This window comes from Bison bison, unplaced genomic scaffold, assembly GCF_000754665.1.
Source record: "Bison bison bison isolate TAMUID 2011002044 unplaced genomic scaffold, Bison_UMD1.0 scf7180017864289, whole genome shotgun sequence".
Taxonomy (NCBI): domain Eukaryota; kingdom Metazoa; phylum Chordata; class Mammalia; order Artiodactyla; family Bovidae; genus Bison; species Bison bison.
Genome location: NW_011494861.1, coordinates 20,962,602 through 20,978,737, shown reverse-complemented (window position 1 = coordinate 20,978,737; position 16,136 = coordinate 20,962,602). Strand labels below are relative to the sequence as shown.

The window sequence follows — 16,136 nt, the reverse complement described above, 5'->3', positions numbered from 1 at the left end:
AGGGAAGCCTGGTGTGCTGCGATTCATGGGGTCGCAAAGAGTCGGACACAACTGAGCGACTGAACTGAACTGAAATGAGGAAAGGAAGGAAGTTGAAGTGTTCACTCCAGATAATCTATTTCTACTTTCAATAGTATATATACACATGTATATACACACACTGCATTTGTTGCTGTTGTTTAGTCTCTAAGTCGAGTCTGACTCCCATGGACTATAGAGCCTGCCATTTCCTTCTCCAGGAGATCTTCCTGACTCAGGGACTGAACTCATGTCTCTGGCATTGGCAGGGGGATTCTTTACCACTAGCCATCTTGGAGGCTCAAATATATATATATTTTTTCATTATATATTCATTCTTTAAATATATATATTCATTATATATTTTCTTTAAAAATATAAAGGAAAAGGAAATAATACTAAATAATCTTACCTCTTCTGCACTCTCTTCTTTCTTTTCCTTCTCAAGTTTCTTGTCCTCCATGTTTTCTTCAATTTCTTTATGAATCTTTCCTGCTTCAGGCTCACTTAATCCTTTTAGAATATCCTATTAGACACAACAATACTATATTGTAGCTTAGTGGACATAAATATTTATGCAGAAGATTACCAATATTTCCATTCAAAAAATATTTAATGAGCATTAATTTTGTAACTGGGCACTATGCTAGTGATAAGGATACAAAGGTAAATAAGAACAGTCCCTGGCTTAAGCAGCTTACAGTTTAGTGGACAAGAAAATACTATGGTGACATATAGTCAAAGAGCAGGAGCACCTAAGCCAGATCTGGTATTGGGCAGGGGTGAAAGAGAGGGTTAATCCAGAAGGTTTCTTGGCGGACACAATGTCTGCGTTTCCTCTTGAAGGATGGGTGAGGAGAAAAAAGATGGCACAAGTGAGTTCCAGACAGAGAATGTTATTTGCACATGACTGGCACTAAGAACAAAAGGAAGTCAATAGAACAAAAACTTAGAAGCAGATGGACAGGAGCACAGTCAGAGGAAGGACTAGGATATTATGCCAGGGAGACTGGATTTTATCCTGACATACCAATAATTTGACCTGTTTCGTATTTCAAAACAATCACTCTAGCAACTTGTTGTCAGTCACTCAGTCGTGTCTGACTCTTTGTGACCTCATGGACTGCAGCACACCAGGCTTCCCTGTCCTTGACTATTTCCTGGAGTTTGCGCAAACCCAGGTCTATCGAGTTGATGATGCCATCCAACCATCTCACCCTCCGCCACCCCCTTCTCCTTTTGACTTCAATATTTCCCAGCATCAGGGTCTTTTCCAATGAGTCGGCTCTTCACATCAGATGCCCAAAGCACTGAAGTTTCAGCTTCAGCATCAGTCTTTCCAGTGAATATTCAAGACTGATTTCCTTTAGGAATGACTGGTTTGATCTCCTTGCTGTCCAAAGGACTTTCAAGAGTCTTCTCCAGCACCACAAAAGCATCAATTCCTTGGCACTCAGCTTTCTTTATGGTCCAACTCACATCCTTACATGACTACTGGAAAAACTATGGCTTTGACTATACAGATCTTTATTGGCAAAGTTATGTCTCTGTGTCTGTTAATTTTGTGGCTGCAGTTACTGTTCGCAGTGATTTTGGAGCCCAAGAGAATAAAATCTGTCACTGCTTCTACTTTTTCCCCTTCTGTTTGCCATGAAGTGATGGAATCATGATCTTAGTTTTTTGAATGCTGAATTTTAAGCCAGCTTTTTCACTCTCATCTTTAACCCTCATCAAAAGGCTGTTTAGTTCCTTTTCACTTTCTGCTGTTAGAGTGTTACCATCTGCATATCTGAGGTTGTTGATATTTCTCCTGGCAATCTTGATTTCAGCTTGTCACTCACCCACCCTGGCATGTCGCATGATGTACTCTGCATAGAAGTTAAATAAGCAGGGTGACCATATACAGCCTTGTCATACTCCTTTCCCAACTTGGAAACAGTCAGTTGTTCCATGTCTGATTTTAACTGTTGCTTCTTGACCTGCATACAGGTTTCTCAAGAGACAGTTAGGTGGTCTGGTACGCCCATCTCTTATAGAATCTTCCACACATTTGTTGTGATCCAAACAGGCAAAGGCTTTAGCATAGTCAATGAAGCAGTTTTTCTGGAACTTCCTTGCTTTCTCCATGATCCAACAGATGTTGGCAATTTGATCTCTGGTTCCTCTCTCTGCCTCTTTGAAACCCAGCATATATATCTGGAAGTTCTCAGTTCATATACTGCTGAAACCTAGCTTAAAGGATTTTCAGCATAACCTTGCTAGCATGTGAAATGAATGCAATTGTATGATAATTTGAACATTCTTTGGCATTATTCTTCGGGATTAGAATGAAAACTGACTTTTTCCAGTCCTGTGGCCACTGTTCAGTTTTCCAAATTTGCTGACATACTGAGTGCAGAACTTTCACAGCATTATCGTTTAGGATTTTAAACAGCTCAGCTGAAATTCTGTCACCTCCAATAGCTTTGTTTGGAGTAATGCTTCCTACTGCCCACTTGACTTTACACTCCAGGATCTCCAGCTGTAGTTGAGTGACCACATCATTGTAGTTATCTGGGTCATTAAGACCGTTCTTATATAGTTCTGTATATTCTTACTGTTTCTGTCCTTTATCATACCCATCCTTGCATGGAATGTTCCCTTGATATCTCCAATTTTCTTGACAAGATCTCTAGTATTTCCCATTCTAATGCTTTCCTCTATTTCTTTGCATTGTTCATTTAAGAAGGCCTTCTTATCTCTCCTTGTTATTCTTTGGAACTCTGCATTCAGCTGGATACATCTTTCCTTTCTCCCTTGCTTTTCGCTTCTCTTCTTTCCTCAGCTATTTATAACGTCTCCTCAGACAACTACTTTGCCTTATTGCATTTCTTTTTCTTTGGGATGGTTTTGGTCACTGCCTCTTGTACAATTTTACAAACCTCCGTTCATAGTTCTTCAATCACTCTATCAAATCTATTCCCATGAATCTATTCATCATCTCCACTGTATAATCATAAGGGATTTGATTTAGTTCATACCTGAATTACCTAGTGGTTTTCCCTACTGTCTTTAATTTAAGCCTGAATTTTGCAATAAGGAGTTCATGATCTGAGCCACAGTCAGCTCTCTAGGACTTGTTTTTGCTGACTGTATAGAGTTTCTCCATCTTTGGCTGCAAAGAACATAATCAATCTGATTTCCATATTGGCCATCTGGTGATGTCCATGTGTAGAACTGCCTCTTGGGTTATTGGAAAAGGGTGTTTGCCATGACCAGTGCATCCTCTTGACAAAACTACCCTTTGCCCTGGTTCATTTTGTACTCCAAGGCCAAACTTGCCTATTATTCCTGGTGTCTCTTGACTTCTTACCTTTGCATTTCAATCCTCTATGATGAAAAGGATATCTCTTTTTTGGTGTTAGCCCTAGATGGTGTTGTAGGTCTTCATAGAACCGGTCGACTTCAGTTTCTCCAGCATCAGTGGTTGGGACATAGACTTGGATTACTGTCACGCTGAATGGTTTGCCTTGGAAACGAAGTGAGATCATTCTGCCATTTACAAGGTTGCACCCAAGTACTGTATTTCAGACTCTTTTGTTGACTATTAGGGCTATTCCATTTCTTCTAAGGGATTCTTGCCCACAGTATTAGATATAATGGTCATCTGAACTAAATTCGCCCATTCCTGTCCATTTTCATTCACTGATTCCTAAGATGTCAATGTTCACTCTTGCCATCTCCTGCTTGACCACATCCAGTTTACCTTGATTCATGGACCTAACATTCCAGTTCCTAACATTCCAGTTCTTTACAGCATCAGACTTTACTTTCACCAGCAGACACATCCAGAACTGAGTGTCATTTCTGCTTTGGCCCAGCTGCTTCATTCTTTCTGGAGCTATTAGTAATTGCCCTTTGCTCTTCCCCAGTAGGGTACTGAACACCTTCAGACCTAGGGGGTTCATCTTCCAGTGTCATTTTTTGCCTCTTCATAGTGTTCATGGGGTTCTCAAGGCAAGAATGCTGAAGTGGTTTGAAGTGGTTTCCCTTCTCCAGTGGATCACATTTTGTCAGCACTCTCCACCATGACCTGTCCATCTTGGGTGGCCCTACATAGGGTGGATCACAGTTTCATTGAATTACACAAGACTGTGACCCATGAAGGGGCGAAATAAGTAAGTAGCTGAATTTGTGGATCTGGAGTTTAGATTGGAAGGCTGTTGATTATAGATAAAGATTTAACAGTTATTTGCATTTATTTCAAGCCAAGAAAGTAAATTATATTGCCAAAGGAGAACTTGTGAAATGACTAGGGGACAAGGCCTTATTTGGACAGGAACCTAGTCACAAAAAGGGTCAGGGAAGAAAGAGGAGACTGGAAAGGAGGCTACAAGTTGCCTCAGAAGTGTGAAAGGGTCACAAGGAAAAAGCGAAGAGAGAAGGAGTCAACAGTGTTGAATACCTCAGTGGAGTCTGCACAAATATTGACTAAAGACTGTCCTTCAGAAGTTTATTGCAGCAATATTTATAAAACAAAGTTATACATAAGCTTAATACCCACAATAGAAAAATGCCACTAAAAAATATAGTATAAACCATATAAGATATTTTATAGCTATTTTAAATTATGCTGTAGCATTATGTACATGGTGTAGAAAAATAGTATATTAGGATATTTTTCCAAAATGAAAATACTTTTCCTGATAACACACTATTGCTATAAAATATTTGAACATTACAGAGAAATTAATAATCTCAACCCTCAGAGGTAACAACTTGAATCACTTTGTTGAATATTCTAGTCTGCTTTATCCACATATAAACACATTCATACAAATGAAATAATAATAAATGTTACGTTCCTTCATCTGCTTTTCTCAATAGCATATCATGGGTGATTCTTATTTCACTATATAATCATCTATTTTATCTGTATGGAATTCTACTACTTGAACATACCATAATTTATGAAAGTAATTTTCTATTGATCAGTATTTATATTGTTTCTTATATTTTGTTACAAATAATACTGTAGTTAATATCTTATATAGATATATGTTCAAATTATCAGATAGGCTACATAGTTATATTTAAACTTTAAAAGAAATAAGAGATCGAAACTATGAAAGATTACAAAAATAATCAGATTTGAAAAAGAACCAAATAGAACTTTAACAATTAAATTTCAAACTCAACAGAAAGCTTTAAGAGCAGATTAAACTCAGCTAAAGAGCAAATCAGTGAACTGGAAATTAAGTCAGAAAAAATCATCCAGGAATCAATGCAGAGAGGCAAAGAGATAGAAAATATGAAGAATTAAAAGACACTGGGGACAGATTCCAATATATATCCATTCAGAGTGAAGGAAAGGAAAGAGAAAATACAGTAGAGACAATAACTGAACAGTTGATGACTGAGAATTTTCCAAATCCAGTGAAAGATACCCAGCCAAAGATTCCAAAAACCAAGAGAATCCCAAGTAAAATTTAAAAAAGAAAAACTTCATCCATATTTATCAGAGTGAAGCTGCAAAATGCCAAAATAAAAAAGAATATCTTAAATGCAGCCAGAGAGATTAACTTCAAAAGATTTTTTGGATTTTTACTTATTGATTTGTGCCTGTGCTGCGTCCTCCTTTCTACATGGGCTTTTCTCTAGTTGCAGTGACTGGGGGCTACTCTTGGTTGCAGTGCACAGACTTATCGCTGTGGCTTCTCTTGCTGGAGAGCATGGGCTCTAGGGTGCGCAGAGCACAGGCTCAACAGTTGTGGTGCAAAGGCTTAGTTGCTCCGCAGTGTGTGGGATCTTCCCATACCAGGGATCGAACCCGTGTCTCCTGCATTGGCAGGTGATTATTTACCACTGAGCCACAAAGGAAGTCTGACAGCTGGATTTTCAATTGTCAGTTTGGTAACAACAAAACCTGGAAAACAGTGGAAATAGTATCTTCTATGTGCAGAGAGAAAATCATCCTAGAATTGTATACACAGCAAAAAATTTAAGAATGAGGTGAAAAAAAGACATTTTCAGACAACCAAAAATTGAGTTTGCCTTCAGCAGGTCCTCACTAATGAAAATTCTAAAGATTAAGGCAGAAGGAAAGAGGAGAAGAATAATTCAATGCAATTAGACAAGAAAAAGCAATTAAAGGCATAATAATTGGGGGGGGGCGGGGAAAGAGGTAAAACTATTTCTATGTGTAGGTGGTTTAATTGAATATCTGGAGAACCCAAAAGAATTTATTGAAAAGTTATTAAAATAATAAGATAATTTAGTAGAGTCACCATACAAAAAATTAAAATACAGAAATCAGTAATATATACACAGTAACCAATTAGAAGGTATAATGGAAAAGAAGATTCCATTTAAAATATCAAAAAATAAAATATTTAAGCCTACCTTACAAGAAATGTGCAAAATGAGAAAACGATAAAACATTATTAAAAGGCATACAGGTGGACATCCTGTCAGCCATATTCTTCACAGGACTACTCAACAGCATAAAAGTGTGTTCTAAGTTAGTATATAAATTTAATATCACCTGAGTTTTAAAGCATCATATATTTTCTAGAGGGAGATTATATAGAAGAATAAACAAACAAGAATAGCCATCAAACACCCCAAAAAGATTAGTGAGGAAGTGCTGGCCCTACCAAATATAAAAATGTATCATAAGGCCTCAATAATTAAAACACTGTGGTGATGACTAATGAACAGACAGATTAATATAAAATAATAGAAAACCCAGACACAGACTTAGGTTGAATATAGCTAGTTTCAAATGTTAGAAATACCATAATACAGAATAGTGGGAAATACTATAATGTGGAGGACGTAACAGCCTCTTCATACAAACTCAAAGACTGAACTAGGACCAGAAGGTAGGAAAAAAGCTACAAGGAAATGTCTATCATTTTGTTCAATAAAAGAATAACGTTCTAATAGTCACTGCTCACCAAAAACAAATGGACTAACTCTGAAAGTTCTCTATCACTTCAGATACTCAAATATAGACCTAATGATCAACTGTGTAGGTATTACACTAAGATTCATGCATCTGATGGTTGGTTGAATTCAATGACATTTAAAATCCTTTCTGTTCTTAAGTCTTTGTGATTCTGTTTAGGTCTTGAATTTTTCCCTAGATCTGAAGTGCAGCCAAGATTATATCTATGGTACTTCATTAAGTTTCTAAAATTGTACTGTAATTTAAGATATATAATGTTAATGAAATCATTCAGTGGTTAATTCAAAATAATTCTGGCCAAGATCTGGGCAGCAAAGAAAAAATGAGAATTTGTTAAGGGTGTACAACTTAGAAAGATGGTGTTTTTTTCAGTGTTTAAATGTAAAATAAGGAGTTCCCTGGTAGTCTACTGGTTACAATCAGAGCTTTCATTGTTGTGGCCCAGGTTCAACCCCTGGTTGGGGAACTCCCACAAGCCGCATAGTACAGCCAAAATTAAAAAAAAAAATTTTTTTAAATAAATGTAAAACAGAAGTCCTGCAAGTGTATAGACAGAAACTTCCTTCTTAGACCCAAGAGCATTGACATATATGCCATCAGATCACACCTGTATAGTTTATGGCTCCAATAGCAACAGGAGCTTCTTCAGACTTTGCTGGAGACGAACTCCATCAGACTGAAGTAAAAATAAACGTTTGTGACTGCCATTGTGTGCTCAGTTGTGTCTGACTCTTTGCAACCCAATGGACGGTAGCCTGCCAGGCTCCTCTGTCCATGGGGATTCTCCAGACAAGACCTCTGCCCATGGGGATTCTCCAGGCAAGAATACTGGAGTGGGTTGCCATGTCCTCCTCCAGGGGCTCTTCCCAACCCAGGGATTGACCCAGGTCTTCCGCATTGCAGGTGGATTCTTTACCAGCTGAGCCACCAGGGAAGCCATTAGGTACATGATATTCATTGACTTGGGATCCTCAGTTAACAGGTGGTTAAAACTACAGGATTAACATAGCAATGTGGAGAGTGTTGAATGAGAGGGAAAATAAGCCAAGGAAAGAATATCAATATTTAAGAGGCAGGCAGAGGTGGAAGACTACATGAAAAGAAAGAAGTAGGAGAAAGACGGAGTTTTTGTCTTGCAAAGAGAGATGACCAAAAAAGTGAATGGTTAACAGTATCAAATGCTACAGAGAAGTCAGGTTAAATATGGGATTGGAGACACCTGAATCTGACAGTAAGCTCACTGGGGGACTTTACATAGAGTTTTAAGAAAAGTGATTGTGCTAGGAAGGAAGGAAAGAAGTAGTAAAGGAGGAGAAAAAATCAAGGGACATATTTTCTCAGATGGAAGAGAGACCGTGATTATAGATTGCTAATACAGGGAGGCCTGGCGTGCTGCGATTCATGGGATCGCAGAGTCGGACACGACTGAGCGACTGAACTGAACTGAACACATTGATAAAATGGAATCATTAGAGAGGCAGGCACTAAAGATACTAAAGAAAGAAGACAATGCACATGAGATTAAGTACCCAAAGGAAGACATAACCTTGATGGGAAGACTGAGACTAAGTGCAGGAGGAGGGGTGTGGGCAGCAGAGAAGTCTGAGGAGATGCCTCAGGGAGTGGCAGGCAGCTCCCCTCTGTAATGTGTTGTGCCGAGTTCAGTCACGTCCCACTCTTTGTGACCCTCTGGACTATGTAGTCTGTCCGGCTCCTCAGTCCACGGGATTTTCCAGGCAAGAATACTGGAGTGCGTTGCCATATCCTAGGAGGCAAAATCACCCTCCAAGAAAGTGAAGAGAGATGTTTGGGTGAGGACTCTCTTCTTTAGAAGAGAGAAGAGCTGCCAGTGCTCTTGGTCAGAACCCAAATTCTCATAGAGTAAATGAATGAGGATTCAAAACATTGGTTGGAAAAAGTCAAGGTGCTCTTATCTATTGAAATACAGGAAAAGCGTGAATGACGACCAGTGCTAATGTATGGCAAATACCTCTTCTCCAAGGAGCTGCTGTTTTTCTTCATGTGTCAGTAACTTAATTTTTCTGCCTTTGAGACCAGAAAGGAGGTGAGAGGATGTGGTGATCCAATCATAACATTCTTTCTGAGAAGAGACCAAAGATAATCACTAAACAGAAAAAATCAGATTATACCAACTCATTTATTCACTTACTCCTACTGAGGAACTGCCAAGAGTAATTCCTCTAAATATAACTCCATTCAATTAACTTTGTATCAGTTCAGTTCAAAGATTTGTGTAGAAGTGATTTTCTATTAATATAGACCTAAATCATATCATCTCTTATCAACAGGGTTTGGGATCTGGGTTGAAATGAGACAAGTAGTGAAGTGCTATAAAATTAGAGGCAGAAAGGCTGTTGGATTTACTAAGGTCTAATGACTTGTCCCAATAAATGTTATGCAACTGACCAGGGTCAATTACATGACAATAACAGCAGCAAACACTTATGTAGCAGTCTGTTCTATGCATCCACATTACTAACTCATTCGATCCTCATTATGAGACTATTACTAGCCTCATTTTTTAAGATGAGGAAACTGAGGAATAGAGCAGTTAAATATCTCGCTCAAGGTCACGTATATATTTACGTACTGTGCTTAGATTCTAATCCAGGTGGACAGGGCTCTTAACCATTACAAAAGTATTACTTTTCCTGCCCCCAATAAAGTGAGTGAATAGAGTTGAAGCACTTTTTTAGAAAAGGAACTCATCTCTTATCTATCAAGATAACACGATTGGTCCACAGCAGGTCTTATTCCCACAAAGGGAACAGAAAAACTACCTTTACTAAGATCTCCTACCAGCTAAGCTTTGGATTCAGTGTTTAAAAGATGCATTATTCCTTATTAGTGAGGAAAAAGCAGAGGGAACTAGGAAGCATTATTTCTCTGGGGAAGGGGATTTGGTCATTCACACCATCAAAAAAAAAAAGAAATTTTACCATGTGGGGAAATAATCACCCACTTTAGGTCCTTGAAGCAAACCATGCTGCTGCTGCTGCTAAGTCACTTCAGTTGTGTCCGAATCTGTGCGACCCCATAGACGGCAGCCCACCAGGCTCCTCTGTCCCTGGGATTCTCCAGGCAAGAATACTGGAGTGAGTTGCCGTTTCTTTCTCCAATGCATGAAAGTGAAAAGTGAAAGTGAAGTCGCTCAGTCGAGTTCGACTCTTCGAAACCCCATGGACTGCAGCCTACCAGGCTCCTCCGTCCATGAGATTTCCCAGGCAAGAGTACTGGAGTGGGGTGCCATTGCCTTCTCTGAAGCAAACCATAAAAAGCAGTAATATGCCTCATATTTTTCTTGTGATTAAACTTTTATTGTGGAATTATTGTGAAAAATCAGAGCCAAAAAATTTTTTTAATCTAATCCAAACCCTTGTGTTATAAATAAGGAATAGAAGCCTCTTCAGACAAATAAGTTTACCACAGCTCTGTTAACATCACTAAGTTTAAATTTTGCATTCAAAGAGTTAGGTCAATGTCTTACTGCATATCAGAAAAGAGGATCAAACAAGGGAGATGAAAGTTTTGGGTTCTAGTCCTTAGTTCTTCTAATTGGTTGTGGCTTCTTGAGTAAACTCTCAATAGTCTTCATCTATTAAAAACAGATGAAGCTGTTGGTTTACTCTAGATGACCCCTATGTACTGGGGAGCTGGTAAAATATTTATTTGTGGGGGGGATCCCTAATTTGTAGCATTTGTTGAATTCCAAAATATATACTCTCATAGGGCAATTTCAATGGTAGTCATCAATTTAGTATGTTATCACTGAATGCGGAGTTGGGAAGAGGTCTGCACAGTCAGCTCTTGTGAGGCAGCCTGAGCCTTCATCATACCACTGCCCCTAAAGATCCTTCCAGCCGCAAAATTTGATGCATATTTTAACTTTATCATACCTAGAACAAAAACATTTGTCAATTTTGAAAATAGTAATGACCTTTTAAAAGTTTTAGTTCATCAGAGTTAGTTCACCATCCATGAGAAATAAACTATTTTCAGCTGAATTGCATTCTATAAAGCAGACCCTAGTCATTTTCTTACAAACTTCTGAGACACTGAAAATACTACCATAGAACATCCGGTGGGAAAATATCACTACGAGTCTTTAAAAAATATGTATTTACTTAGTTGGCTGCATGGGGCCTTAGTTGTGGCACGCGGGATCTTTCCATTGTAGCATGGGGAATCTAGGTCCCTGACCAGGGATCAAACCCAGGCCCCAGCATTGGGAGTGTAGAGTCTTAGTCACTGGACTGTCAGGGAAGTCCCAATACGAATTTTTGATAAAAGTTTCAAGGCTACCTATAGAGTCAAGGAAGTTTTCCTAAAAAACCTTTAACACCACCTTTGATGAGCTAGATGGAGATAGCTCGGTTGCCAATCAATACACGTGGATCTCCTTCCATCAATACTCTGATTCTGATAACATCTGATTCAGGGCTGTTAATAAATGCTTCTGATGTGAAGTGAAAGACTAAAATTCATGTCTGGGGAGAAGGAGAAGGTCCTAAATGTAAAGCCTATTGTAGAGGATCAAAAACAGAAGAACAAAAGGCCACAGGCTATAAGTGGTGGGTCTACGGTGGTAATGCAGTTATTAAGAATCCATCATCTCCAGGTCCCCCCAAAAGGGTAACAAAGCTGAGATCTCTGAGTTTACCTGCTGGAACACTGCAAGAGGCAACTCTCCAGCACCACTCTTCAAAGTCACACTCTTTTCAGAGGCCCAAATCCTCAAACTGGCAGTAGCATCTTGGGCAACATAAAGGTTACTGTGGCCCAAGGTGGATAGCAGGGTCTTGATAGATTACACAGGGCACGACAAGAAAGAGTGGCATCAACTGCAGCCAGAAGTCAGTGTGAAGGGCACCAGCCAGAAGTCTTCTCATTTCTACCATGGTAGGTATTTCTTTGGCATTGAAAGGATTGTTCCTTCCCACGTGTTCTCAGAACTATCGGGTGCTGGTCAGTGTGTGTCTTCCACCAGTCTTGGCCTGCTGAAGGTTATCTCAGAAATCTTTCCAGGTAATCTCCTGATTGCTCAGATTATGAACAAACCCCAAGGCATCAGTGACTCTAAATCTAGACGCCTGGCACATTATAGATGACCAACCTAACACACTTGAAAAAAGACATCTATCTGGCTTATTCTAGGTTTTCAGCAGCTGCTTCAGCTGTAGTGGACCCAGTGTTGTAGTCTGACTGGATGCCAGGACTCTTTGATATAGTGCTCCTAAATAGCGAATGAAAGCATAAGCAAGTCTCATTCCCAAGTGAAGCAGCTGATATGCACTGAGATCATCTTTTTTTCAGAAATAGGCATAGAAGTAAGAATCCCAAGAACTGAGTCCTCTTGGAAGATGGCAGCCCAGCTGGGTGAGGTCCGAATGAATACACCAGGATCAGATGGGAGGCAAATAGGGTCATTAGTTGCTGCACTGCCTTCATGGTCTTGGGGAACTAGATCATTCCCAAGACTTCATGAAGTAGGGGATTATTATGGTAAAGTGGAGTATGAACCATCAGTAAGAGTGATCAAACTCCAGAGGATGCTGATTTAAGAGGCCTCCTGATCCAGAAACCAGTCCAGCATCATGCAACTCTCACATTTATCAGGAAGGAGCCCAAGAAATACCAGATTGTGGGAAACCATCATTAAGGTCAAATATCAGTCCTTTGGGTTGGCAAGATGTTCTTCTTCAAGGGCTGGAATGTGGCTGGGGTGTGCTACAAGCCACACAGCATCACAGTATGCCCACACTAGAGAAAGCTTCTCTGGAGAATCATCTTCTACTCTTCACCTTGTAGGATATACATGAGGCCATATAAGTTTCAGAGTCTGATGTCATAAAGATTCACATACCCTTGTCCAGGAGATGAGGGGAAGACAGTAGTAGTCAGGATGGGGATGAATTTGAAATGAAGATAACCCTAATGAGAGGGGAACTAACCATTAATTTAAAAATAAAATAATGAGTACTGAGGCAGTTCTAGGGCAGGTGCATGGCTGTTAAGCCATAAACTAGCTTGATGCACCTGTTGAACGGCCTCAGCCTCAGGGTTAAAGAGGGGACAGATGCGTTTGGGAGGAAAAAAGGCCCGAGCATAGGACCAATTAAAGTCTTCTGGTGGAAGAGCAGATCCTCAGCCTTTTCTGATAACACCTTCCCAGTTTATTAATCTGAAATTGTTGGCAAAAGGATAGTAAATAAATGAGAAAGAGCTTAACAGAAGACCAAATTAGCCTGGTGGAAAGGATAGGTTCTCAGAGATGGTTAGGTCATGGACCTCCAGTCAGGGGCTGGGGTGAATTAGGCTGTGAATGGTCCACTACACAAAGCTCTCATAAAATCTCCTAATATGGGTTTTTGTTTTTGTTTTTTGGCAGCACCATGCAGCTTGCAGGACCTTAGTTCTTGACCAGGGATCAAACCCAGGACCCTGCAGTGAAAGCACCAAGTTGTAACCACTGGACCACCAGAGAATGTCCTGGATGACTTTATATAAGTCCCCAAGATCCCCTCACCATAACATCTCCCCCATACTGCTATAGCTTTAACATTTTTTTAAAGATTTTTTTTATGTGTACTAATTTTAGTCTTTATTGAATTTATTACAATATGGCTTCTGTTGTTTATGCTCTGGTTTCTTGGCCTTGATGCATATGAGATCTTGAGCTCCCTGACCAGGGATGGAACCCACACCTCCTGCATTGAAAGGCAAAATCTCAACCACTGGACTACCAAGGAAGTCCCCTCTATAGCTTTAACTTTAATGAGGAGATATACCTCAAAGTACCCTGAATCTTCATTCTAAAATCGCCCTTATCTGAAAATGTGGTCTCATCACATAGCTCTATCCCATTTAAGTAAATGAGAAATAAGGTGTATAACAAAACAGGCCAATGAGTCCCTACTACCATCTATGGCAGATCTAGCCTACCAAAACCAGGATATTCACTACATCTGGGTGGGTAGCAGCAGGCCTGAGAACATGTGAGCACACTTCAGATGCACAGTATAAGGGCTACAAGATCCAAGAGACCGTTCAGTTCAGAGGCACACAAATCTGCTGGAAACAATGCCTCTGAGGTCTTCCCGGAAACAAAACTAAAAGACATTTCAGTTCCTAGATGAGAAGTAAAATATACCTATAAAAACATATTTCAAATACTAAAATATTCTTACTCTCCTGACATGTATGCCAGTTATTCATAGTGTTATTATTTTCAGTTTCTACTGAATGGAATTGCTATTTTAAAATTTGGATTTAGCATCTATATTTATGAAGTTTATTTCTCCTAAACTTCATTTGTAGTTTCATTTGACTTCCCTTGTACCTCAGTCAGTAAAGAATCTGCCTGCAGTGCAGGAGACCCAGGTTCAATCCTGGGTTGGGAAGATCCCCTGGAGAAGGAAATGGCAACCCACTCCAGTATCCTTGGCCTGGAAAATCTCATGGACAGAGGAGCCTGGTGGGCTGCAGTCCATGGGGTTGCAAAGAGTCAGGGACAACTGAGCGACTAACACTATTTCTCCTATAATTTACTGGGGTTAAAAAAAACTTTGCCAGCTATATGAAATAAACTGGGGAGAAGTTCAATCATTACCTATGCTCTTAAACTGGCATGGGGATTACCTGCTCCTTCAAAGTCTGAACACATCTATGGAGTCCAGGCAAAATTTTGAGGTTCATTTTCAACAAATGCATCAATTTCTTCTCTGAAAACTGACCAGTTTTATCCTTCTAAAATTAATGTTACTGTATATTTTCCTAAAATTCTCCATTTCTTAGAGATTTTTAAATTAATTAGTAAGATATTACACATAAAATTTTGTTATAATCCATTTTTTAAAAAACTGTGACATCTATTACACATACAGAAGAGCATAAAATCACAGAATTTAATGAGAACAGCCATTTAAACATCAAACAGACCAAAGAACAGAAAACTGACTACATTCTATACACCAGTCCTGATACAGCATAATACAATATCCATTCTACTGTTTATGGGCGGGTCTCAAAATCATAAGCTCAGCTATACTTTATGTGCATGTACTCAGTCGCTTCAGTAGTGACCAACTCTGTGCGACCCCATGGACTACAGCCTGCCAGGCTCCTCTGTCCAGGGATTCTCTAGGCAAGAATACTGGAGTGGGTTGCCGTGTCCTCCTCCAGGGGATCTTCCCCACCCAGGGATCAAACTACAGTTCCTGCACTGCAGGTGGGCTCTTTACCCAACTCAGTCACCATACCTTATAAAACAAGAAAAGGAAGAGTAAATTAAACCCAAAATAAGTAGAAATAAGGAAATAATAAAGAGCAGTGTGGAAATTAGCGAAACAAAAAAATAGAAAAAAATTTGTAAAGGCAAAATCAAGTTTTTGAGATAAAAAAAATAGACAAATCTTTTTATAGACTGATGAGAAAAAAAAGAGAAAAAATACAAATTTTCAATAACAGGGACAAGAGTGGACATCCTATAATTATTAAAAGGATAATGGGGAATAATGTGAGCAACTCTGCATCAATAAATTAGACAACTTAGATGAAATTACAGATTCCTTACAAGACCAAAGCTAAGGAGCTCTCTCAAGAAGATATAAAAGCCCTATATGCAGTAAGGAAATTTCCTTATACCCAGTAGAGAAACTGGCTAGCCTTGTATCTGAATAGCTCTATCTTTGTAACTTAAAACTTTCTCACAAACCTAAATGACTTCACTGGTGAATTATATCAAACATTTAAGGAAAAAATAATTTATAATTCTATACAAATTGCTCTATAAAATAGAAGAGTAAAAAACACTTTCTAACTCATTTTAAGAGACTAACATTACCCCTAATATCAAAACCAAAAATACTAAAAAACAAAGTAAACTACTAATATATAATCAGTATCTTCAAGAACATCAATGCAAAAATTCTACACAAAACTTCAACCAATTGAATTTAGTAATATATAAAAAGATAGTACACCATGATCAAGTGGGGTTTATACCAGGAACGTAAGGTTCATTTAATATTCAATTCAAAAATCAATCAGGGACTTCCCTGGTGGCCCAGTGGTTAAGAATCTGCCTTCCAACGCAGGGAACATGAGTTTGATCTCTGGTCAGAGAACTAAGATCCCACATGCCCATGGG

At 39.1% G+C, this 16,136-nt stretch overlaps 1 protein-coding gene across 1 annotated transcript in view; it reads right to left on the bottom strand.

Moving 5' to 3' along the window:
* AXDND1 (axonemal dynein light chain domain containing 1) overlaps positions 1 to 16,136 on the bottom strand; it is an 80,153-nt gene that overhangs the window by 12,255 nt on the left and 51,762 nt on the right. Inside the window, exons 20-21 of the mRNA XM_010850253.1 lie at positions 8,958 to 9,068; positions 431 to 544 (exon numbers count right to left, since the gene is read on the bottom strand). Of these exons, the coding sequence (XP_010848555.1) occupies positions 431 to 544; positions 8,958 to 9,068 (225 nt within the window). The remainder of the gene's footprint in view (positions 1 to 430; positions 545 to 8,957; positions 9,069 to 16,136) is intronic.